Source organism: Dendrobates tinctorius, unplaced genomic scaffold, assembly GCF_039654945.1.
Source record: "Dendrobates tinctorius isolate UK_male_01 unplaced genomic scaffold, ASM3965494v1 ptg000201l, whole genome shotgun sequence".
Classification (NCBI taxonomy): domain Eukaryota; kingdom Metazoa; phylum Chordata; class Amphibia; order Anura; family Dendrobatidae; genus Dendrobates; species Dendrobates tinctorius.
Window position 1 is genome coordinate 10,091,162 of NW_027361868.1, and position 27,156 is coordinate 10,118,317.

Consider the following 27,156-nt stretch of genomic DNA (forward strand, 5'->3'; position numbering starts at 1 on the left):
GTCCTCTCTCTCCTGTAGAGTGTAAGCTCTTATGGTCAGCGGGGTCCTCTCTCTCCAGTAGAGTGTAAGCTCTTATCGTCAGCGGGGTCCTCTCTCTCCTGTAGAGTGTAAGCTCTTATGGTCAGCGGGGTCCTCTCTCTCTCCTGTAGAGTGTAAGCTCTTATGGTCAGCGGGGTCCTCTCTCTCTCCTGTAGAGTGTAAGCTCTTATGGTCAGCGGGGTCCTCTCTCTCTCCTGTAGAGTGTAAGCTCTTATGGTCAGCGGGGTCCTCTCTCTCTCCTGTAGAGTGTAAGCTCTTATGGTCAGCGGGGTCCTCTCTCCTGTAGAGTGTAAGCTCTTATGGTCAGTGGGGTCATCTCTCTCCTGTAGAGTGCAAGCTCTTATGCTCAGCAGGGTCCTCTCTCTCCTGTAGAGTGTAAGCTCTTATGGTCAGCGGGGTCCTCTCTCTCCTGTAGAGTGTAAGCTCTTATGGTCAGCGGGGTCCTCTCTCTCCTGTAGAGTGTAAGCTCTTATGGTCAGCGGGGTCCTCTCTCTCTCCTGTAGAGTGTAAGCTCTTATGGTCAGCGGGGTCCTCTCTCTCTCCTGTAGAGTGTAAGCTCTTATGGTCAGCGGGGTCCTCTCTCTCTCCTGTAGAGTGTAAGCTCTTATGGTCAGCGGGGTCCTCTCTCTCTCCTGTAGAGTGTAAGTTCTTATGGTCAGTGGGGTCCTCTCTCTCTCCTGTAGAGTGCAAGCTCTTATGATCAGCATGGTCCTCTCTCCTGTAGAGTGTAAGCTCTTATGGTCAGCGGGGTCCTCTCTCCTGTAGAGTGTAAGTTCTTATGGTCAGTGGGTCCTCTCTCTCCTGTAGAGTGTAAGCTCTTATGGTCAGCGGGGTCCTCTCTCTCTCCTGTAGAGTGCAAGCTCTTATGCTCAGCAGGGTCCTCTCTCTCCTGTAGAGTGTAAGCTCTTATGGTCAGTGGGGTCCTCTCTCCTGTAGAGTGTAAGCTCTTATGATCAGCATGGTCCTCTCTCTCCTGTAGAGTCTAAGCTCTTATGGTCAGCTAGGTCCACTCTCTCCTGTAGAGTGTAAGCTCTTATGGTCAGCGGGGTCCTCTCTCTCTCCTGTAGAGTGTAAGTTCTTATGGTCAGTGGGGTCCTCTCTCTCTCCTGTAGAGTGCAAGCTCTTATGATCAGCATGGTCCTCTCTCCTGTAGAGTGTAAGCTCTTATGGTCAGCGGGGTCCTCTCTCCTGTAGAGTGTAAGTTCTTATGGTCAGTGGGTCCTCTCTCTCCTGTAGAGTGTAAGCTCTTATGGTCAGCGGGGTCCTCTCTCTCTCCTGTAGAGTGCAAGCTCTTATGCTCAGCAGGGTCCTCTCTCTCCTGTAGAGTGTAAGCTCTTATGGTCAGTGGGGTCCTCTCTCCTGTAGAGTGTAAGCTCTTATGATCAGCATGGTCCTCTCTCTCCTGTAGAGTCTAAGCTCTTATGGTCAGCTAGGTCCACTCTCTCCTGTAAAGTGTAAGCTCTTATGGTCAGCGGGGTCCTCTCTCTCTCCTGTAGAGTGTAAGCTCTTATGGTCAGCGGGGTCCTCTCTCCTGTAGAGTGTAAGCTCTTATGGTCAGTGGGGTCCTCTCTCTCCTGTAGAGTGCAAGCTCTTATGCTCAGCAGGGTCCTCTCTCTCCTGTAGAGTGTAAGCTCTTATGGTCAGTGGGGTCCTCTCTTTCTCCTGTAGAGTGCAAGCTCTTATGCTCAGCAGGGTCCTCTCTCTCCTGTAGAGTGTAAGCTCTTATGGTCAGCGGGGTTCTCTCTCTCTCCTGTAGAGAGTAAGCTCTTATGATCAGCAGGGTCCTCTCTCTTCTGTAGAGTTTATTCTCATATGGTCAGTGGGATCCTCTTTCTCCTGTAGAGTGTAAGCTCCTATGGTCAGTGGGGTCCTCTCTCTCTCTTTCCTGTAGAGTGTAAGCTCTTATGTTCAGTGGGCTCCTCTCTTTCTCCTGTAGAGTGTAAGCTCCTATGGTCAGTGGGGTCCTCTCTCTCTCTTTCCTGTAGAGTGTAAGCTCTTATGGTCAGTGGGGTCCTCTCTTTCTCCTGTAGAGTGTAAGCTCTTATGGTCAGTGAGGTCCTCTCTCTCCTGTAGAGTATAAGCTCTTATGGTCAGTGGGGTCCTCTCTCTCTCCTGTAGAGTGTGAGCTCTTTTGATCAACAGGGTCCTCTCTCTTTTGTAGAGTCTAAGCTCTTATGGTCATCTGGGTGCTTTCTCTCTCTCTTCTTCCCCACGTGTATTTTCCAAGCAATTACAATCTTTCCAGTATTGAGATTCACATTATTGTATTCGCCGCAAGTCTAAATTTTTGGAAAAATTCAGCAAAGTCTGTGAATTTTGAATTTCATATATCCTCTCTACTATATACGCCTTCCTGCTTCATGGCATACTATTATATCATGGAGCAAATGTAGGTGGAAGAAGTGAGTTATGGAGCTGATCCTGGTGTGGGCTGTGTTATACAGCTGGCACCTTCTCTAACAGCAGCGATCAGAAGTAGCTCTGATTGCTGCAGTCTAAGGCTGGTTTCACATTTGCGTTTTTTAGCGCTGGAAAAAAACGCATATGTGCGCATGCGTTTTTTCCCCTATATTTAACATGGGTGCGCATACCTGCGCGCTTGTAAGCGCATGTATGCGATTTTCATGCGCTGCGTTTTTTGGGGGTGTGCGTTTGTATTTTCCAGACGCAGCATGTTGCATTTTTTGGCCCTGCAAAAAAGCGCATGCGCACATATGCGCACGTTTTGCGCTAAAAATGGCCATTATAGCCTATGGATGCGCATATGTGCGCACTGGCATGCTCATGTATGCGTTTTTTTGCATATGCATTTTTTTTTTTTAACCATGGAATTTAGGGGTTTGGGTTAGAGTTAGGGTTAGTTAAGGGGGTTTAGGGTTAGGGTCAGGGTCAGGGTTAGGGTTGGGGTTTGGGTCAGGGTTAGGGTTAAGTATGGTTTGGTTAAGGGTTAGGGTCAGGGTTAGGGTCAGGATTAGGGTTAAGTATGGTTTTGTTAAGGGTTAGGGTTAGGGTTAAGTATGGTTTTGTTAAGGGTTAGGGTCAGGATTAGGGTTAAGTATGGTTTGGTTAAGGGTTAGGGTCAGGGTTAGGGTTAGGGTCAGGGTTAGGTATGGTTTTGTTAAGGGTTAGGGTCAGGGTTAGGGTCAGGATTAGGGTTAAGTATGGTTTTGTTAAGGGTTAGGGTCAGGGTTAGGGTTAGGGTCAGGATTAGGGTTAAGTATGGTTTGGTTAAGGGTTAGGGTCAGGGTTAGGGTTAGGGTCAGGGTTAGGGTTAAGTATGGTTTTGTTAAGGGTTAGGGTCAGGGTTAGGGTTAGGGTTAGTTAGGGTTTAGGGTTTGGGTTAGGGTTAAGTATGATTTGGTTAAGGGTTAGGGTCAGGGTTAGGGTTAGGGTCAGGGTTAGGGTTAGTAAAGTCATGGTTTGGGTAGTGTGAGGGGCCACCTAAAAATGTTGGAAAAAAACGCAAACGCGGTAAAAACGCACTAAAAACGCATACAAACTCATAAAAACGCTGCGTTTTTTTCATGCATGCTCATAAAAAATGCTTGAAAAAAACGCAGCAGTTGTATGCTTTTGTATGCGTTTTTTCAATGCGTTTTTTGCGGGAAAAACGCGCTGCAAAAAAAAGCAAGTGTGAAACTAGCCTAACAACTTAAATTCTACCGTGAGCCTCTGAGAATGGCATTGAAGTAGTGCAATCCTAGTAAAGCATCTTCTCACCCATTGGCCCTGCAACAACTTGATTAATTTGTCATTAATTTGGACCTACTGAAGGCCCCCACCACAGCTGTTTTGGTGCTGCTGTGATGCCCAGCCACAGGCTGAACTTCATACAATTGTGATTTTTACTACAGTATATAAAGTAATAGTGCGGTATTGCAGTATGGAGGAGAAGTGATCAAAATAATCCCAGCTTAAACTCCTCATGGGGGAATTTATTTATATAATTACCTTGTAATGTTTTCATTTCCTATTCTGTCCAGATGTCACCGTATCCCAGAATTCCAAGCGGAGGAAGTTCACCGACCACCATATTGGCACACACACACACTCAGTCACACTCACACACTCACATTTGCACTCACTCACACTCACGCAGCCTCTTGCGTGATACCACCAGCGGAACACCGTTGCACTGCTCCTGCGTGAATTCCGTGCAGACACAGTGAATCGTTCGGCTGATCCCGGCGGCAGATGTGCGACTTGTCTGCTGGCAGAGGAAGCCGGTCACATTAAAGGGGTTTTCCCACGAACTAAGGTTCATTTTAAAAATTGTCTGTGTCTGACCGTGTATGGAGCATGCCACATCTGGGCAGGGGAGGAAGCAAAAGACTATACTGATATTACAGCAGTGGATCACAGAGGATTCATTTTGTGAGGTAAAATATTTCACTGACTGTTTTTAAACGATATTTTTCCTCACAAAATGTATCCTCTGCAATCTCCTGCTGTACTGTCAGTATTGTCTTTTACTTCCTCCCCTGCCCAGGAGCTGTGGTAGGTTCTGTACACGGTCAGACACAGGGGTGAGAGAGACAGAGCACAGGGGGAGACAGCTGAAACGGGACAGCACATGAGTGGAGAACACAGCACAGGAAGGAGAGAGACAGCAGACAAGGGGGATAACACATGGGGTAGACAGGTCAAAGAAGAGAGCACAGACGGGAGAAGTCAGCACATGGGGAAAAAAGAGTGGATAGGTGGGTGAGCACATGGGGGAGAGATTCTCAACGCTGCAAAGCCTGCCCCCATCGTGACATTGCCGCCCTCCCGATGCGATAACATTGGGCCTCCATCTAGTAAAATATAAAGAGAAATTAATTGAAAAAAAAAGTATTACAAAAATTAATAAAAAATAAAGTCTGAATCACCACCCATTTTCAAATGCAAAAATAGACAAAAATTATATAAAATAAGCACCTTCAAGAAAAAAAAAAATAAAGTGACAGAATTGCCATTTTTCAATCCAAAACGCAATAGAAAGTGAGCAAAATGTTGTATGTACCCCATAATGATACCCATAAAAACAATGGTAAAATTAAAAAGTTATGATTCTTAGAAAATGGTAACAGAAAACCATTTTTTTGCTTTATATAGTTGAGAATTAAGTGTGCCATCACCTTTCTTTGGCCGTTTAAGCACACTTGGAATTTTTTCCCATTTTTCAGTAGATTAAATGATGTGACTCAAAACTATAACTTTTGGAAAAAAGATATGGTTCTTGGAAAAAGAGGGCAAAAAATAACAAAAATTGGCCGCATCCTTGAGTTAAAATCAATGTAAAGCATGGACGATTTTGGTCATACACAGAGAGGTTGATGTGCACTGATCGTGCTACTTTTGAGAATTCGGAATACATTTACAATGTATTTTAACGTGAGTCAACTAAACCAGACATCCTCTAGAAGAAACATCGGCATAGGGGGCACCAGAATATGTATATGATGCCAAGATCTAGATTTAGGGGCAATATTAAAATAGAAATATTCCATGTGAAATCTTCCATGACTGCAACCCTTGAGGTGCTCCTCCTCCTTGGATAGCCGGGCGCTGAGATCTCTCTGGACTTCTGACCATTCAAGTATTTTTAATAGGCAGAGAAGAGAAAGTCTCTGACAGATATATACCGTATATCAGCAGTTTCTCTTCCAAAAAAAAGAGAAAAGATAGGGATTAAAAAGTCAGTGACGTAAAACCTTCTCTCCACCAAAATCATCTGACAGCGGAGAGTCGGTAGGCCCCTGTACAAACACATTAGATGGTCATCCAGTCTTGCCGTAATCGGCAGCTTTGATCAACTTTAATTTATCGGGGAGAATTTAAACTGATAACGATCACATATCGGAAATGTACAACTTATAGTGTATAGAAAAGGCTTAGGAACTGAGCCTGCACCATACCAGGCAGAATGCGGCTCTGTTACATAGCTGGTATCTGCCTGCAACCAGAGCTAGCTCCCGATTGCTGCTGTTTAACCATTTAAATGCCACTGTCAATCACGGACAGCGTCTTTTAAATGTTGAAATTTAGCTGTAGGTGAATCGATGGATTATCATGGCAATCGGGAGCGTGCTGAAGGTAATTGCGTAATAAACAGGCAATCCCCACACGTGTTGAGGCTGTCTATCAGTCACAAATCATGCAGCTGCAGAGACCCGAACATAATATACGAGCACGCCCAACATACTCGGATAAACCCCGAGCGTGCTCGGATAAGATGTTATCCCAGCACGTTCGTTCATCACTAATCACTACTTGATCAGCAGGAGATTATTACTAGATGACTACTTGGTCTACTGCCAGGTAAAGTTAGGTCCATATATATTTGGACAGAGACAACATTTTTCTAATTTTGGTTCTAGACATTACCACAATGAATTTTAAACAAAACTATTCAGATGCAGTTGAAGTTCAGACTTTCAGCTTTCATTTGAGGGTATCCACATTAAAATTGGATGAAGGGTTTATGGAGTTTCAGCTCCTTAACATGTGCCACCCTGTTTTTAAAGTGACCAAAAGTAATTGGACAGATTAAATAATTGTAAATAAAATGTTCATTTCTAGTACTTGGTTGAAAACCCTTTGTTGGCAATGACTGCCTGAAGTCTTGAACTCATGGACATCACCAGACGCTGTGTTTCCTCCTTTTTGATGCTCTGCCAGGCCTTCACTCCGGTGGTTTTCAGTTGCTGTTTGTTTGTGGGCCTTTCTGTCTGAAGTTTAGTCTTTAACAAGTGAAATGCATGCTCAATTGGGTTGAGATCAGGTGACTGACTTGGCCATTCAAGAATATTCCACTTCTTTGCTTTAATAAACTCCTGGGTTGCTTTGGCTTTATGTTTTGGGTCATTGTCCATCTGTAGTATGAAACGACGACCAATCAGTGTGGCTGCATTTGGCTGGATCTGAGCACACAGTATATGGCTCTGAATACCTCAGAATTCATTTGGCTGCTTCTGTCCTGTGTCACATCATCAATAAACACTAGTGACCCAGTGCTACTGGCAGCCATGCATGCCCAAGCCACCACACTGCCTCCGCCGTGTTTTACAGATGATGTGGTATGCTTTGGATCATGAGCTGTACCACGCCTTCGCCATACTCTTTCCATCATTCTGGTAGAGGTTGATCTTGGTTTCATCTGTCCAAAGAATGTTCTTCCAGAACAGTGCTGGCTTTTTTAGATGTTATTTAAGCAAAGTCCAGTCTAGCCTTTTTATTCTTGATGCTTATGAGTGGCTTGCACCGTGCAGTGAACCCTCTGTATTTACTTTCATGCAGTCTTCTCTTTATGGTAGATTTGGATATTGATACGCCTACCTCCTGGAGAGTGTTGGTCACTTGGTTGGCTGTTGTGAAGGGGTTTCTCTTCACCATGGAGATTATTCTGCGATCATCCACCACTGTTGTCTTCCGTGGGCGCCCAGGTCTTTTTGCATTGATGAGTTCACCAGTGCTTGCTTTCTTTCTCAGGATGTACCAGACTGTAGATTTTGCCACTCCTAATGTTGTAGCAATTTCTCGGATGGGTTTTTTTCTGTTTTTGCAACTTAAGGATGGCTTGTTTCACCTGCATGGAGAGCTCCTTTGACCGCATGTTTCCTTCACAGTAAAACCTTCCAAATGCAAGCACCACACCTCAAATCAACTCCAGGCCTTTTATCTGCTTAATTGAGAATGACATAACAAAGGGATTGCCCACACCTGTCCATGAAATAGGCTTGGAGTCAATTGTCCAATTACTTTTTGTCCCTTTAAAAACAGGGTGGCACATGTTAAGGAGCTGAAACGCCTAAACCCTTCATCATCAGTGGTGTGGGTAGGGTTAGATAGAGCTCAGCATTAGAGAACTACTAGATCTGCAACAAAGAAAACCGTTTTTAATCAATATTGCTGCACCCAGTAAACTGAGTGATACATTGTTGGATTCAGGGTCTCAGCCCCTACATCGTGCTGCTGTCAGATTACATAGCAAAAACCTGGTGGCAGATTTCCTTTAAATGGTAGATCACTGTATTTTTTTGGACTATAAGACGCACTTTTTTCCTCCAAATTTTTGGAAGAAAGTGGGGTTGCATCTTATAGTCCGGATGTATCTTATGTATATGTCCCTTGTAGCTGTGGATAGGAGATAAGCAGCAGCGTCAGAGGAGCGGGTCACAGGAGGCAGGAGCCGGCGCCCTTACACGCCAAGGTCAGCTGCCGGAATATTCACTGCTTCCCACACTCGGGACTATGGAAGTGGAGAGCAGTGAATATTCATTTTCTTTTTTTATGTTTGGTGTGGAATTATATCCAATTTGGCTTTAGGACAATTCTTTTTGTGTTTTTTCATTTAAGACAAATTAAATGAAGATAATAATAACAAAGAATTTGTGTTTGCAATCATTTTCAGGAAGAAACTGAGTATTATCTGACAGAATTGCAGGGGTGTCAATACTTTTGGCCACAACTGTATAGGCGTGGTAAGCAGAGAATACTCATTCTCTTTATTAGAAGGCACACGTGATCGCCCGGCGGCTGTGGCTAACAGTGTGTCCACTATTAAAGAAAATGAATATTCACTGCTCTCCACTACCATAGTCCATAGTGGGGAGTAGTGAATATTCCGGCAGCTGACCTCGGCGTGTAAGGATGCATGGCAGTGACGTCATGTTCTGCTTACACATTGCAGACAGCTGCCTGCATCAGAACAGTACTCAATGCTGCGAGGAAGCGGAGGGAAGATAAGTAGAATGGTTTATTTTTTTATGTGTGCACCATGATGGGGACTATGTATACCATGCTAGGGATGGATCATGTATACCAGGATGCGAATGGGTGGCTACGTATCCCTGAGTAGGGGGCCATGTATACCAAGAAGGGGGGCATGTATACCTGGATGGGGACCCATGAATACCTGGATTGGGCCCTGTATATCAGGATGAGGAGGCATATATACCAGGATGGGGATTTATATATATACTAGGATGGGGGATATTGCCCCTATAGCAGTGTTAGCAGCAGCTCCCCTCCCATAAAAGTGTGTCATGAACACATTTTTTGCTTCAATTTTTTTTTATATTTTCCTCTAAAACCTAGGTGCGTCATAGGCCGGGTCACACTTGCAAGTGTGATGCGAGAAACTCGCGCATCAATACCTGGCGGCACTCGGGTATTGATGCGAGAGACTTGCGCGAGTTTCTCGCATCACACTCGCAAGTGTGACCCCGTCCTTATAGTCCAAAAAATACGGTAATCCCACCCAAATTAAAACTCTTGGCAGTAAGATAATAATTGGTAGATCTGCAGCAGATAAAACAGTTTTTAATCAAAACTGCAGCAATCAGCAAAGCAACTGATACATCACTGAAATCAGGGTCTGTGTCCCCACATTTTGCTGCTCTCAGATGGGGTACAAAACCTTGTCACTGATTCTTTTAAATAAAATGTTTCCTCCCCACCCCCCCACAAAAGAAGACTTTTAGCAGAGTATCTACATATTGAAAAGGGGACATTTAGCTCTGAATACTGCAGAATTACGAATACAGCTCTGGAATATAAAGCAGACGGTAATTTAGGATCAATACACGATAAGTAATGGAATGTTTGTTGACTTTTGTTCATCTTTATGTATTTTTGTACTATATTGTAGATGCTTTTTATGCGCCAATTATACTAAGTGGTTTAGAATATTTTTAGGACTCACATTACAAGTGGGTCGGGCTTATACAAGAGGAGTAAAATAACGGGAAGGATGCACGACCTGAACCTTTTTAGATTCCAGTTGTAAAATTCTCTTTTAATATTGTTGGTAAAATAGAAGAAATGATTTATAGATCGGGAAAGGATTTCTATAATTAAGTGCTATGACATCAATTCTAATCTTGTAGGAGAAAGTCATTTATACCGAGCATTACAGCACTCGACGATGGAAGTCACCTTGAGACAACACAGGAGCGGAGCCTTGTAACTTTCATCTGCCTAGGGAAGAAGTAATGAGCTTGACCAGCCTGATAAATAATGTAACTTACGCTGAGCTCGCCGTCCACTGTTGGAGAAGAATAGTTAATAAAGTTGTTTAAAGAAAAACTCGTATTTCAATTTAAGGATTAAGGTTTATTATTGGGCAAGTGCATTGAGGAAATGAGGTCATGTTCAATCCCGAGCCGGGGAGAAATCGTGCATTTGTATGCCTGACGTTGTGCAAGCCAAGGGAATATATATATATACAGTGGGGCAAAAAAGTATTTAGTCAGTCAGCAATAGTGCAAGTTCCACCACTTAAAAAGATGAGAGGCGTCTGTAATTTACATCATAGGTAGACCTCAACTATGGGAGACAAACTGAGAAAAAAAATCCAGAAAATCACATTGTCTGTTTTTTTTTCATTTTATTTGCATATTATGGTGGAAAATAAGTATTTGGTCAGAAACAAAATTTCATCTCAATACTTTGTGATATATCCTTTATTGGCAATGACAGAGGTCAAACGTTTTCTGTAAGTCTTCACAAGGTTGCCACACACTGTTGTTGGTATGTTGGCCCATTTCTCCATGCAGATCTCCTCTAGAGCAGTGATGTTTTTGGCTTTTCGCTTGGCAACACGGACTTTCAACTCCCTCCAAAGGTTTTCTATAGGGTTGAGATCTGGAGACTGGCTAGGCCACTCCAGGACCTTGAAATGCTTCTTACGAAGCCACTCCTTCGTTGCCCTGGCGGTGTGCTTTGGATCATTGTCATGTTGAAAGACCCAGCCACGTTTCATCTTCAATGCCCTTGCTGATGGAAGGAGGTTTGCACTCAAAATCTCACGATACATGGCCCCATTCATTCTTTCATGTACCCGGATCAGTCGTCCTGGCCCCTTTGCAGAGAAACAGCTCCAAAGCATGATGTTTCCACCACCATGCTTTACAGTAGGTATGGTGTTTGATGGATGCAACTCAGTATTCTTTTTCCTCCAAACACGACAAGTTGTGTTTCTACCAAACAGTTCCAGTTTGGTTTCATCAGACCATAGGACATTCTCCCAAAACTCCTCTGGATCATCCAAATGCTCTCTAGCAAACTTCAGACGGGCCCGGACATGTACAGGCTTAAGCAGTGGGACACGTCTGGCACTGCAGGATCTGAGTCCATGGTGGCGTAGTGTGTTACTTATGGTAGGCCTTGTTACATTGGTCCCAGCTCTCTGCAGTTCATTCACTAGGTCCCCCCGCGTGGTTCTGGGATTTTTGCTCACCGTTCTTGTGATCATTCTGACCCCACGGGGTGGGATTTTGCGTGGAGCACCAGATCGAGGGAGATTATCAGTGGTCTTGTATGTCTTCCATTTTCTAATTATTGCTCCCACAGTTGATTTCTTCACTCCAAGCTGGTTGGCTATTGCAGATTCAGTCTTCCCAGCCTGGTGCAGGGCTACAATTTTGTTTCTGGTGTCCTTTGACAGCGCTTTGGTCTTCACCATAGTGGAGTTTGGAGTCAGACTGTTTGAGGGTGTGCACAGGTGTCTTTATATACTGATAACAAGTTTAAACAGGTGCCATTACTACAGGTAATGAGTGGAGGAAAGAGGAGACTCTTAAAGAAGAAGTTACAAGTCTGTGAGAGCCAGAAATCTTGATTGCTTGTTTCTGACCAAATACTTATTTTCCACCATAATATGCAAATAAAATGAAAAAAAAACAGACAATGTGATTTTCTGGATTTTTTTTTCTCAGTTTGTCTCCCATAGTTGAGGTCTACCTATGATGTAAATTACAGACGCCTCTCATCTTTTTAAGTGGTGGAACTTGCACTATTGCTGGCTGACTAAATACTTTTTTGCCCCACTGTATATACTAATTTAACTTTAATTATTATCCTGAATGTGAGCCCGGCTGAACTTACCTGAGACTCTATATAAAATATTCATTATAGTGTTTTATAGATACTTGCCTTAGGATTCGTACCATGGGCAGAATTAAAGATGGTGACTACTACTTTTATTTTTTTTTTAATGTTTGGCTTAACCATTTAAAAATTATATATTCCAGCTTTCTACAAGAAACAGTGCCACTTTTGTCCACAGGCAGTAGGTGGTACTGCAGCTCAGTTGACAATAATTGGGGATCGACCTGTGTAAACGAGTGGCACTGTATCTGAAAAAGAGCAGTTGCATCTAAATAATCTCATACGAACCCTTCACACATCATGCTATCATTCAAAGGGGTGGTCCAAAACCAAAGTTGAATTTCATACTTAATTTTCTAAAGTATTAATCTAATGACTTTTCTAATCTACTTCAATTAAAAGTTGCCTCTCATCTCTATCTTCCTGCAAAATTTTTTTCCACTTTCGTCCCGATGACATATTGATTGAGATTCCTCAGCGCATGCTGGGATAGTCAAATAGGACGTCATGCTGAGGTTGCAGTCGTTTCCGCAGCTACTTTCCCCACCCTGAGATCATGCTGAGGTTGCAGTCACTTGCGCAGTTGCTTTCCCCACCCTGAAATCAAGTGACATCCCCTTTTCAGGGTAGCGACGTCTGTTTTGGGAACTGGGTTGCTCTCTGCTCTCCCTTCTTGCCGCATTCTTTCCTTTTCAATGCACACTAACAGTGCGCTCTTTTGCAGGATTGTCACTTCTCCTTGCAAAGGAGCGCACTGTCACTGCACATTCAAAATAATTAGAATTGACATCCGGTGCATGCTTAGTAGAGCAGGGACTAGACTAGACCCTGAAATGGAAGGATGGGGAAAACATATGGGACAGTGATTGCATATGGCTACCATTTTACTGTATTATGAGAGCCTGGAACAGGGTTTCAAAAAATCTAAGACTCGTCTCTCTTCAGGTCTTCTCTATATCTTTGCAAACACCAACCAGTTCTCCAATCAGACCCTGTATCTTCTCTCTTCTATCTTTTTGGCCTCATGGGCTGCCTTTCTCTAGGATCCCACCACCATATATCATCTGAGAAAATTGGTCCTCTTATGCTAATCACACTCTGGTAAGAGTTTGGTCAGATGGTAATCCAATTAGATGTGGAGAATAGTTAAAAAAAGTCACAATCTTCTCCATTCATTTCATGGACTCCTAGACATGAGTGGCTGAGTGCAATTCGATAATCAAATGTGACTCGTGCATGCTGCTATTCTTTTCTTCGAACAGACTTGGTCCAAGTAAAAAAATCAAACTTGTGCACGGCCCCATAGAATAACACAGGGATGAGTCCTGTCTGTCAAAACATTTTTTACAGTCATAAGCGTGAGCCCTTCTAGACATGGTGGTGTGAGACTTAGTGAAGAACTGCAGCTCTGGCGGCTCAAAAATAGAAGACGACAGAAAGCAGAGGAGCCAATTCAAGGACCTGTGGCAGCAGGGGAGGTATGAGTAGGGCTGAGGAGAGGTGAGTACATGTATCCAAATTACCAGCTGATTATGAGCAAATCTGCCGAATTCAGTTTTTTAGAAGTTTCGCCCCATCTTTAGTGTTTATACTAGACTCCGCTCTTGTGGTTTTGTTCCCAGGATTGTCCCAGCAAAATCAGGACTGTTGGCAAGAATGTGGATAGAATAGGAAATCTTTACCAGATATTGATGTTATGTTTGAAAACTAAGACATCTAGTAGAATCCATGGCCGACAGACCACTGACTACGACAACGTTATAATTTTGCAGGTTGGCCGTGGATCCCTCTCGTGATGCTTAGCTGCCTGTACTGCTACGCACAGGTGGGAATTGAATGGAATCTGTTCCTGTACCCGAAAAACAAATTCAAGTTTCCTCTCTGTTCAAGAAAAATGTCAGACAAGTGAAGACCTCACCCCACAAATCACCGGATCTTCAGTACGACCAGAGGTGGACTCCAGCGTCAGTATTGTACAGATGTACAGCCTTTATTGATATTTCTTATTTTTCATAATAAAATTATTTCCTTTTTTACTATTCATGTTTCTTCTGAATGAGTCTATGCTTTTTCTTTATACGTTGCCTTTTTTTTTTTTTGTACTGTTTTTCAGAAATACCTTAAAGTGAACCTGTCAGGTTGGATAACTGTTACCCAGCAGATGTAGGGTTAATCTGCAGGCTGGTAGTGTTAGGAAGACGTGATGAGCGAACGTGCTTGGATAAGGTGTTATCGGAGCATGCTCGGGTGCTCACTGAGTGTCTTCAGGGTGCTCGAAAATTATGTTAAAATTCCTGCCGCCATATAACACAGACGACGATCCCATTGCGGTGCACGGACTGGCCGGCTGCTCTCCTCACTTGAGCATGACTGCTGCATTGAAATACATGCTGCCACGCTCAGGTCAGGAGAGTCGCCGGCCAGTCCGTGCACCGCGATGCGATCGTCGTCCATGTTATACGGCCGTCGGACTGTACCCTAAGGCCGGGGTCACACTTGCGAGAAACTTGCACAAGTCTCACGTCTCAATTCCCGGCACTGCCGCCGGCAGTTCGGACCGGAGTGCTCAGCTGCATAGAAATACATGCAGCCGCACACTCTGGTCCGAGTGCCGGGTATTGAGACGCGATACTCATGCCTAACAGGCATGTCGGCGCAGCAGCAGTCATCGCTCACTGCACTGAGAGCAGCAGCTGTAAGAACATCTCGGCACTAACTGACAGCCGCTCTCTACTTTCTCCTTCACCACTGCAGCCAATCACTGACAAATAAATGGTAAAATTAAAAATAGGATAAAGTGAATCCAAAAACCTTATTTATAAATTCAAGCCAACAGGTGATGAACAGAAAATCAACCCAACGTTTCGGCTAAATAGGTTTTTGAGGTATATCTGATGTGATGATTTCCTGAGGGACGTGTGACCACTGCAGACAACCACCGGCAGCAGGAAGTAGAGACCAGACTGGGTACTCCGAGCGTTGGAACAGGAGTAGCTGGAAATCGGTGAGGTCAGAATACATTTGTTTATTTTTTTTTTTTTTTACATTTGGTGGACTGGTGCCACTGTCTCTGGTAGTACGCCATGTTCACACTATCAGTATTTGGTCAGTATTAGTAAGCCAAAACCAGGAGTGGAACATTCAGAGGAAAAGTATAACAGAAACCCGTCACCACTTCTGGATTCATCACCCGCTCCTGGTTTTGGCTTACACATGCTGATGTAAAATACTGACCAAATACTGACCGTGTGAACGTGGCCATAAGATAACATTCAGCTGCATTAGAAAAACTCTTAAGATGGAGTCACACATAGCGGCTCACCAGCGATCCCGACAACGGTATCAACGTGTCAGGATCGCTGGTAAGTCGCTATGTGATCGCTGGTGAGCTGCCAAACAGACAGCTTCACCAGCGACGCCGAGCGCCCGGCGTCGCTGTGTACGTTAGTTACCAGGGCGCTGATGCAGGGAGCTGGTAACTAAGGTACACATCGGGTATCTAAGGGACGCACGTCCCTTAGATACCCGATGTGTACCTTAGTTACCAGCTGATCGCTGGTCTCCCGCCTTTCACACGCAGCGATGCGTGGTGGCCAGCGGGAGACGAGCGACCAAAAAAATGTCCAGGGCTTTCCTACAGCGATACCGGCAGGGGGGCCGGTCGCTGATCGCTGTCACACGCAGCGATGTCGCTGGTGAGATCGCTGTGTGTGACGGGGCCCTTAGTTACAGATTATTATGTAAAGTTTACCATCTAAACTATTACAAGTATCATCAAAATGCCTCTCCTGTAAAATATTTTCCAAAAAAAGCAATTCATCCATTATTAAATATTTATCTAGAAACTGAAAAAATCTGCGCAGGAAACATTCACTTTGGTGATAAAAGACAATAATATAATGTGCGCTTCCCTGACATTTACATGCATTTACTCCATAAAAACAATTTATTTATTTAAAAGTAGATTTTCCATGACGCAGCCGCCGGCGACCTTGTAATTAGCAGATAACGTTCTCCAGGCAAACCCAGCTGATAATGTATAAGGCTCATAATATAAATGTAGCCTTTATGTAAAGAGAAGAGGAGGACAGGTTTTATTTTCACCCTATACCTGAATTGACTATTATGTAAAGTGTATTTAACCCACTGATTCTAGACGAGCCACATCTGCTGCGTCCATTATGGAAACAAGGTGGCTTCCTTACAGAAACAGCGCCACACCTGTCAGTGGGTCGGATCTGGTATTACAACTCAGCTCCATGCAAGTGAAAATGATCAGCTGTAACACCACTGGCAACCTGTAGACAGATGTGGCGCTGTTTTAGTAATCAAATAAAACCTATTTATATTTTATAGAACAAACCAATGACCTTTACAGTCCTGCACAGTTAGCCTAAGGTCACACATGTGAAAAAAAAAAAAATTTCATCCAGAAAAATTGGAATATTTTTCACCAAGTATTATCATCCGTGTGCTACCCGTATGTCATCCATTTTATAGCAACAGTTCTCAAAATTTACAAGACCGACTACAGTTTCCTGGGTTGATTAGTTTCAAAGTATCTGTAAAAATCAGATGCAGTAAAGATGTTCTGCAGAGACGTAAATATGCGAATAAGCGAGCTTCAGAAAGAAACCTATGGACTCACTTCATGTAAGGCCGGGGTCAGATGTGTGAGAAACTCGGACGAGTCTCGCACATCAATACCCGGCACTTCCACCGGCACCCGGGACCGGAGCGTTCAGCTGCATAGAAATACATGCAGCCGCACACTCCGCTCCCAAGTGCCGGCGGCAGTGCCGGGTATTGACGTGCGAGACTTGTCCGAGTTTCTCGCACGTGTGACTCCACCCTAATACTGTGTAACTTACATTTACTAAAGGTAAAGGGTTTTTCCCATCCAGTAATTGTTGATTTACTCTTTACAGCAAAAATTGTAATACACATAAAGTAACTATACTGTGTTAAATACAAAGATATAACATTTATGAAATAGATTAAATATAGAGAAAAAAATAAATATACAATTACTAAAGAAAAACGTTAAAAACGCGCCATAAAAGCCCAAAAAGCAGTGTGATTCATAAGGCCATGTTCACACATTCAGTATCTGGTCAGTATTTTGCATCAGTATTTGTAAGACCAAATCAGGAGAGGGTGATAAATTCAGTAGTGGTGACGAGTTTCTGTTATACTTTTCCTCTGATTGTTCTCCTGGTTTTGTCTTACAAATACTGATGTAAAATACTAACTGAATACTGACCGTGTGAAAGTGGCCTGAGTCCCACAATGGCATCGTATAATATCAATTAAGAAAGTATAAACTACAGAAATAAAGTAGTATAGGTGCAAAAGTAAATAAACATGATACCAAAATGTAGAAATCCATGAATATAATGTAGATAAAGAAAGGCCTCTAATCAAGATATCAGATGATAATGTCATGTACTCACATTTGTATGAAACTAATTCAGGGTAAAAAGGTAATTAGTCAAAGCAGTATTGAAACTACCATGAACACCCCACGTTAAAGAGTACCCACCGCATACCATAGTTAGTGGGCCATATGTCCCCCACTGCCCAGTACCTCTATAGGCGTTTCGCATGTAGCTTTGTCAGGTGGTTGAAACAAAGTTACAAACTGCACTGTACTCCTATTCCTTGGGTCTCCGCCGCTGCACTAGTAACTTCAATGGCACGGCAGCCAGTCAATGAGCTCCGGGAAATGCTTTCTGTCTACATTGGCAGAGCCCCGAAGCTCACAGATTGGCTACAGTAAGAAGAAGTAATAAGAAGTTCAGAGTTTGTGACATCCGGATCAGGAGTATTAACGTGACCACTCTGGACCAGGTTCGTACAAATGGTTTTGCTCTGTGGCTATGCAAGAGTAGATGGAAAGAGCCGCTGAGCTCATTGATTGCTGTACCACAGTCAATGCCAGACACTGGGAACAGCAAAAGAAACTTGCCGATGGACCTGGGGAAGGTGAGTAGAGCATGGTTTGTTTCTTTATAATAATCTGAAGCCGAGGACGAACAGCACCCCTTTAAGTAATACAATTCGCAGTACCCTGGTGTGGCGGTCACATCAGTACTCCTGATCCCAATCACACGGGCACTATGAACTTCCCAGTATCTGCCGGCATCCTCTACTACTGATTATTAGGACCCTGTGACATCATGACGAGAGCAGTAACCTCATGGCGCCTACTGATCATAAGAGGTTCCCAAGAAACCGACAGGTGGTAAGAAATTCACATTGCTTTCGTCCGTCTGCAAATGACTATTGACGTGGCGGCTACGGCTGTGCCGGCAAATCGCAGACCCGGTACTTGCACAATGCCGCGGCGCTGTATATTCACATTTCTTCATTTATTTTACTGTCGCTAGGGAAATATACATTTCGTGGGGAAATATCTAATTGCTTAATATAATTTTCACAGCTGGAATTTCTATAATTTATCTGTAAATTTCATGGTAGATTTCTTTAGGGAACCATTAATCAGAATGAAAGTTATTTTAGATGGAGGCTCCATGTATGTTCCTGTATTTTATGGTGGGAGAATGCGATCACCGGCCGGCTGATTTATGGGATTGTGCTGGGATTACATATTGTTCTATGGGAATATATACAGAGATTACGGAGATTACTGGGTTCCGGAGTATCAACCACGATTCCGACCTCGTTAAAAGGATTTTGCGGGAAATATTTTACAAACTGCTGAGAACGATAAAAATAAAATTAAGAAATGAAGTAACGCTGGCCTTCCCGATTCCTGGCCCCAGGATGATGTGGGGCGTCACCACCTGAGCGCCGTAGCCGATCACTAAGGTTTGTAGGTGTAAATGTGGAGGTGGGATGCGCTGCAGAAACAAATCCAAACCGTGAAGCTTGCACCTCACAATTTACAGGATATGAAGGGATTGCAGCATCTGGAATCCGCTTTCAATGATGAATGTACATTTTTATAATTTTTATTAAAAAAAAATAAATACCAGGATCTATATTAACCACTTTATGACCAGGACATTTTCCAATTTTCAGCTTTCATTTTTTTTTATTCCCTTTTTTTTCCAAAATTTGCAGGATGAATGTACCATGTAATGTACTGAAAAATGTGAAAAAAAAATACAAGTGGGGTAAAATGATGAGAACAATTTTTTTTTTTAAAAGGGAAAATGTAAGGCGAGTTAAAATTATATTTTTTAACTTTTTTTTAGTCCTTTTTAAGGGACTTGTAATCATCTGATCACGCTTACACTATACTAGATGGAGGCCCGGTGCTATCACATTGGGAGGGCGGTATTGTCACGATGGGGGCAGGCTTTGCAGCGTTGAGAATCTCTCCCCCCCCCCATGTGCTCACCCACCTATCCACTCTCTTTCCTCATATGCTGACTTCTCCCGTCTGTGCTCTCTTCTTTGACCTGTGTACCCCATGTGCTATCCCCCTTGTCTGCTGTCTCTCTCCTTCCTGTGCTGTGTTCTCCCCTCATGTGCTGTCCCGTTTGAGCTGTCTCCCCCCTGTGCTCTGTCTCTTTCACCCCAGTGCGCTTTCTCTCTCCCCCATCTGCTGTCTTCTCTTCTCTCATTGTCTGTGTCTGATCGTGTACAGAACATACCACAGCTCCTGGGAAGGGGAGGAAGCAAAAGACAATACTGACAGTACAGCAGGAGATCGCACAGGATACATTTTGTGAGGTAAAATATTGTTTAAAAACAGTCAGTGAAATATTTTACCTCACAAAATGAATCCAATGTGATCCCCTGCTGTAATGTCAGCAGGTACGGACTGGTGCTGAAATTGAGCCCTGGCATTTGAAATCACACAGGCCCATGTTGTCCCCGGCCCAAGCACCAGAATGGATATATTACTAATATTACCCTGAAAGGAAGAAAGCAAAGTTTACTACAAGATCAATATTTCTAATGATACCCTTGACCAACTGGGGTAAGTGACAGAGTCAGCAACTTTGTTCTCCATCATATCTCTTAACATTATGGGTGTCTTGAGAACACCGATTCTGTTAACATCATAGCAGACAAGGCAGCCCACCACCAGACAGGCCCTTCTGGCATTTGCCAGATGGCCAGTCCGGCCCTGAATGTTAGTATTGTCTTTTGCTTCTTCCCCTGCCCAGGAGATGTGGTATGCTCCGTACACGGTCAGACACAGACAATATTTAAAATGAACTTTCATTCATGGGAAAACCTCTTTAATGTGACCGGCTTCCTCTGACTGTAGATACATCGTGCATCTGCCGCCGGGATCAGCCGAATGATTCACTGCGCCTGCACGGAATTCGCGCAGGCGCAGTAAATCAGACTGCTGCCATCTTTGTGCAGACGGATAGCGGCAGTCATATTAAAACTGAGCATGTGCTCCTTCTGTACAAAGATGGCGGCGGTCAGTGAGTCATTCGGCTAATCCTGGCGGCGGCGTGTATACAGTGTGTGTTTGGTGCGTACGGTGTATACTGTGTGTGTGGTGCAACGGTATTTCGCTGGTGGTACCGTGCAAGAGGCTGGTACCACCAGCAATTTCCATACTGAGACACCCATCACTTGGGTGTCCCAATATGGCGGTCGGTGAACTTCCGCCGCTTGGAATTCTGGGATCCGGACACATCTGAATGGAACAGGATGTGAAGACATTACAAGGTAAGGATATATTAGATAGCACAATAACACAGCATTGCAGAATATAGTAACAGTTATGTTCTCCCATGAAGTCCACCCACAAGGTGTGCTTCTAGGTGGAACCGGGTGGCACTTTCAGGGGGGGGGGGCCTTCAGCAGACCCCCAGCTGCAATGACAACTCATTGGTTCCCCAATACGGCTTCCCGAGCAGCCCATGGGAGCGCTGGTGCACGTGCGTATCAACAATCACACCATTTCAATGCTGCTGTCAGAGATTAACACTGACATGTAAATAGGTAACATGCTGGCATCTATTGTGATTTGTGAATCTTGTGTTTTCTACTGTACATTATCAGTCATTCTACAGGAGGAGGAGGTGAGCTGTGACATCACCTATTGTGAATTGTGGATCCTGTTTTATCTACTGTATACAAAGGTGTTTTCAGTCATTGTACAGGAGGTGAGCTATGACATCACCTGTTATAAATGGCGGATCCTATATTATCTACTGTAGATAAATGTATCAGTCATTGTACAGGAGGAGGAGGTGAGCTGTGACATCCCCAATTGTGAATGGTGGATCCTATGTTATCTACTGTATATGGAGGTGTTATCAGTCATTGTACATGAGGAGGAGAAGGTGAGCTGTTATATCACCTAATGTGAATTGTGGATTCTGTGTTATCTACTATACATAGAGCTGTTATCAGTCATTGTACAGGAGGAGAAGGTGAGCTGTGACATCACCTATTGTGAATGGTGGATCTGTGTTATCTACTGTATATAGAGGTATTAATTTTCAGATAAATGCTGTCTGTAATTATGAGATTCCTGAAAAATGCCATCTGTACAGAACAGGAATTGCTAGTTTAATTATTGGCCTAGTGAAATTGCAAGATTTTTTTAAACTTTAGACAGTGACAAAAAAAAATTTTTAATTAAAATTTTAAAAGTATCGTACATTTAACATAAATCCTGATTACAGTTTTTTTCTGATTCCACCTTTCTTTTAATAAAAAAAATGTCTGCAAACGTCTTGGTTCCAGGATATCACTGGACGTGTAGTCACTGCACCAGTACCAGTGTAGTAATGTGTTCAGCCAGCGCGCTGACTCTCCGCGTACAGGTGTTGGAGGCCATGCTGAAGTTTTCTAGATAATGCCACTCTTTATCGTATTACACTGAGCGACGTCCTTCAGGTGTTTCGCTGTTCTCATGAACACATAAGTGAATCCCTGAAACTCTTGTGGATTTATTTCTGTGCACAAAACACTCCGAGAAGTGTGAAGGGTCCGACTTCTGGGGACACGAGGTGGTTCTGAAGTGGCAGGGAGCGCGGGATGCTGATGAGACGGACGGACGCTGTTCTACAGGTTCTATACTAAAGTAACATTAACTTCTATGGAAAGCAATTTACATTCCTCTCTGTTGAGTACCGTCAGTAAGAGCTATAGATCTCTCAGTCGTCCGTCGTTGTTTCGCCAATCCTGCTTCTGAACAAATGTCACTCCTTGTAATTGTTCTATTGAAAGGAGACTGTCAGGATCTTAAAGTTATAAACTATTCAGAAAGTGACTTTTCCAGTTGAATATCAGAGCGAAAGGGAATAAATGGGAATTTCACTGAGGTCTAAGAAGTAACCCTTCTCCTTGTGGAGAGTGGCATACCGGTTCTGGCATGCCAGTGTGAGGAGGCTTATTCGCAAACTTAATATGCAAATTACATCTTCAGAGAGGAAGAGGACTTGAACTCTATAGCGCCCCCTGTTGGAAGCAGCGATCCTACAAGTGAATATTGACCCTTCAACGAGTCGAGCGTGGGAATTTCACATATTTCAAAACAAATCCCAATGGCAAACAGATGTTTCCATTCGTAAAAGACAATACACCGAGCACAAAATCTAAGATAATTGATGGCAGCTCGGCCCAACACTTTGGAGCAGATAAAGAGCTGTTATTTCTCATTTTATTTCCTGAATCAGCTCCAGACGTAGTATGAATGGTGAGAGTATAGTGGGACTTGGCAGCAGCATTTCCACACGGATAGATGTCTTCTAGAGAGTCATTATTGCACCATTAATCAACCTCAACTGCAGTCTAATGAGATCATTTACCATAGATAGGCTTCTGAAATATTTGCTGTCATAAAGGAAAGAAGCAAAAAGCAGTTTTGGTAACTAAACCTCAGTGATATTCAGAATAACACTACAGACTGAGAGCTTGGTGATAATGAGAGCATACGGTGGTTGGGAACAACCTGCAGTGATGAGCGAACGTGCTGGGATAAGGTGTTATCTGAGCATACTCGGGTGCTAACCGGCTGTCTTCGGCGTGCTCGAAAAGTATGTTCGAGTGCCCGCAGCTGCATGTCTCGAGGCTTTTCGACAGTCGCAACACATGCATGATTTCCTGTCTGTTAGCAATCCCTGCATGTGTTGCAGGTGACGGACATCCAAGAGACATGCAGCCGCGGGGACCCAACCATGTTTTTTGAGCATGCCGAATACACTCGGTTAGCACTCGAGCATGCTCAGATAACACCTTATCCCAGCACGTTCGCTCATCACTAATAACCTGATCTATTACAAGAATGGACTTTCTATATAGGATTGGGTTGGCACAAGGTAACCTACTGAGTTGAGTCTTAAGTCTTATGTTCACATAAAGTTTTTTATCGGAGGATTCTGAAGCCGATGTGCTTCAAAAAAAACTTCAAAAATCTAGAGAATACTCTTTCTATGCATTTCAATGTCAAATCTTACTTGCAAATATCTTTGCGATGTCTCTTCAAAGCAGGCACTTCCGAATCAAAAAGCTTAAAAAAATAAAAAAAAGGGCTTGTGCACAAGGAGTCATTTAGATGTCGCCGCAGCCGGCAAGTTTTTCAGAGCACAGCCAGTTCCGAAAAAAGACACAGGTTGTTTTTTTTCTGAGGCGGTTTAGCCATCATTCTTGGTGCAGCTCCTCCTGGCTTTTGTTCTATGTTGTTAAACATAGAGAGCAGCCGCTAGAAGAATGTGCAAGTCTCCGGACCGAATTTCAAACCTTGGAATATACATCAGGACATCTGAGCACACCTTTTGGGCTCGTTCAGACAAGCGTGTAATAGGCACACTGACCAATGTAACTTGGTTCAAACAAGGACGTAACACGGATGGATTGGTCTTAATTCATGACAGGTAGCGTTAAAAAGTCACCAAAAACGCTTCAGCAAAATCTGCAACAGGGTCCTCACCTACCAAGTGCCATTTCTAATACTAGTGTTTTCATAGGTAGCCCCCGGACTGAGGTGTGACCACCATTTCTACACTGTCTATAGAAATTCTCCTCTCTACTTTGCGCTTCCATCCTATCAAACCAAACAAACATGAACTTTGCCTACAGTCTAACCCAGGGGTGGGCAATTCATTTTCCCCAGGGGCCACATGAAAGACCATGACTGTCGTGGAGGGCCGAACCAATAGGCCAACATTATTTCTGTTCAATATTAATATTGATATTTTATAATTATTATATTTTTGATAATTTTATTAATATTAATTGTATCAGAATTGTATATTGAGCTGAATTAAGTATGCTGACATCCCCCTATATATTGTTTGAACCCAAGCAAAGCCCCTTCTGTATATCGTATGAGCCCTCCAACATATGTGGCATGATCCCCACACAGCCTCCCTATATACACTGCATGTTTCCCCCATGGCCTCCACATGTGCAGCATGTCGCCCCCCATGTGCATCACCATGTCACCCCTCGTGTAGCACCATGTGCAGCACCATGTCACCCCCTCATGTGCAGCACAATGTCACCCCCCATGTGCAGCACCATGTCACCCCTCATGTGCAGCACCATGTCACCCCCCCATGTGCAGCACCATGTCACCCCCCCATGTGCAGCACCATGTCACCCCTCATGTGCAGCACCATGTCACCCCTCATGTGCAGCACCATGTCACCCCTCGTGTAGCACCATGTGCAGCACCATGTCACCCCCTCATGTGCAGCACAATGTCACCCCCCATGTGCAGCACCATGTCACCCCTCATGTGCAGCACCATGTCACCCCTCATGTGCAGCACCATGTCACCCCCCCATGTGCAGCACCATGTCACCCCTCATGTGCAGCACCATGTCACCCCCCCATGTGTAGCACCATGTCACCCCTCATGTGCATCACCATGTCACCCCCCATGTGCAGCACCATGTGTAGCACCATGTCACCCCTCATGTGCAGCACCATGTCACCCCCCATGTGCAGCACCATGTGTAGCACCATGTCACCCCTCATGTGCAGCACCATGTCACCCCCCATGTGCAGCACCATGTCACCCCCCATGTGCAGCACCATGTGTAGCACCATGTCACCCCTCATGTGCAGCACCATGTCACCCCTCATGTGCAGCACCATGTCACCCCCCCATGTGCAGCACCATGTCACCCCTCATGTGCAGCACCATGTCACCCCTCATGTGCAGCACCATGTCAGCCCTCATGTGCAGCACCATGTCACCCCTCATGTGCAGCACCATGTCACCCCTCATGTGCAGCACCATGTCACCCCCCATGTGCAGCACCATGTCACCCCTCATGTGTAGCACCATGTCACCCCTCATGTGCAGCACCATGTCACCTCTCATGTGCAGCACCATGTCACCCCTCATGTGCAGCACCATGTCACCCCTCATGTGTAGCACCATGTCACCCCTCATGTGCAGCACCATGTCACCCCTCATGTGCAGCACCATGTCACCCCCCCATGTGCAGCACCATGTCACCCCTCATGTGTAGCACCATGTCACCCCCCCATGTGCAGCACCATGTCACCTCTCATGTGCAGCACCATGTCACCCCTCATGTGCAGCACCATGTCACCCCTCATGTGTAGCACCATGTCACCCCTCATGTGCAGCACCATGTCACCCCTCATGTGCAGCACCATGTCACCCCTCATGTGCAGCACCATGTCACCCCTCATGTGTAGCACCATGTCACCCCTCATGTGCAGCACCATGTCACCCCCCATGTGCAGCACCATGTCACCCCTCATGTGCAGCACCATGTCACCCCTCATGTGCAGCACCATGTCACCCCTCATGTGCAGCACCATGTCACCCCCCATGTGCAGCACCATGTCACCCCCCCATGTGCAGCACCATGTCACCCCCCATGTGCAGCACCATGTGTAGCACCATGTCACCCCTCATGTGCAGCACCATGTCACCCCCCCATGTGCAGCACCATGTCACCCCCCATGTGCAGCACCATGTCACCCCCCATGTGCAGCACCATGTGTAGCACCATGTCACCCCCCATGTGCAGCACCATGTGTAGCACCATGTCACCCTCCCATGTGCAGCACCATGTCACCCCTCATGTGCAGCACCATGTCACCCCCCATGTGCAGCACCATGTCACCCCTCATGTGCAGCACCATGTCACCCCTCATGTGTAGCACCATGTCACCCCTCATGTGCAGCACCATGTCACCCCTCATGTGCAGCACCATGTCACCCCCCATGTGCAGCACCATGTCACCCCTCATGTGTAGCACCATGTCACCCCCCCATGTGCAGCACCATGTCACCTCTCATGTGTAGCACCATGTCACCCCTCATGTGCAGCACCATGTCACCCCTCATGTGCAGCACCATGTCACCCCTCATGTGCAGCACCATGTCACCCCTCATGTGTAGCACCATGTCACCCCTCATGTGCAGCACCATGTCACCCCCCATGTGCAGCACCATGTCACCCCTCATGTGCAGCACCATGTCACCCCTCATGTGCAGCACCATGTCACCCCTCATGTGCAGCACCATGTCACCCCTCATGTGCAGCACCATGTCACCCCTCATGTGCAGCACCATGTCACCCCTCATGTGCAGCACCATGTCACCCCTCATGTGCAGCACCATGTCACCCCTCATGTGCAGCACCATGTCACCCCCCATGTGCAGCACCATGTCACCCCCCATGTGCAGCACCATGTCACCCCCCATGTGCAGCACCATGTGTAGCACCATGTCACCCCTCATGTGCAGCACCATGTCACCCCCCATGTGCAGCACCATGTCACCCCCCATGTGCAGCACCATGTCACCCCCCATGTGCAGCACCATGTGTAGCACCATGTCACCCCCCATGTGCAGCACCATGTGTAGCACCATGTCACCTCCCATGTGCAGCACCATGTCACCCCTCATGTGCAGCACCATGTCACCTCTCATGTGCAGCACCATGTCACCCCTCATGTGCAGCACCATGTCACCCCTCATGTGTAGCACCATGTCACCCCTCATGTGCAGCACCATGTCACCCCTCATGTGCAGCACCATGTCACCCCCCATGTGCAGCACCATGTCACCCCTCATGTGTAGCACCATGTCACCCCCCCATGTGCAGCACCATGTCACCTCTCATGTGCAGCACCATGTCACCCCTCATGTGCAGCACCATGTCACCCCTCATGTGTAGCACCATGTCACCCCTCATGTGCAGCACCATGTCACCCCTCATGTGCAGCACCATGTCACCCCTCATGTGCAGCACCATGTCACCCCTCATGTGTAGCACCATGTCACCCCTCATGTGCAGCACCATGTCA

The 27,156-nt window shown here is 45.1% G+C and overlaps 1 protein-coding gene across 4 annotated transcripts in view; it reads left to right on the forward strand.

Annotated features, from left to right (window-relative positions):
• Positions 1 to 27,156, forward strand: part of HHAT (hedgehog acyltransferase) — a 355,681-nt gene that overhangs the window by 306,814 nt on the left and 21,711 nt on the right. For 3 of the 4 annotated variants that reach the window (XM_073553400.1, XM_073553396.1, XM_073553398.1), the window contains exon 12: positions 13,686 to 13,952. The exons of the other annotated variant lie outside the window; for it this stretch is intronic. In XM_073553400.1, the coding sequence (XP_073409501.1) occupies positions 13,686 to 13,822 (137 nt within the window). In that variant the 3' untranslated portion in view covers positions 13,823 to 13,952. Of the gene's footprint in view, positions 1 to 13,685; positions 13,953 to 27,156 lie in introns of those variants that run through there. 4 annotated transcript variants of the gene reach the window in all.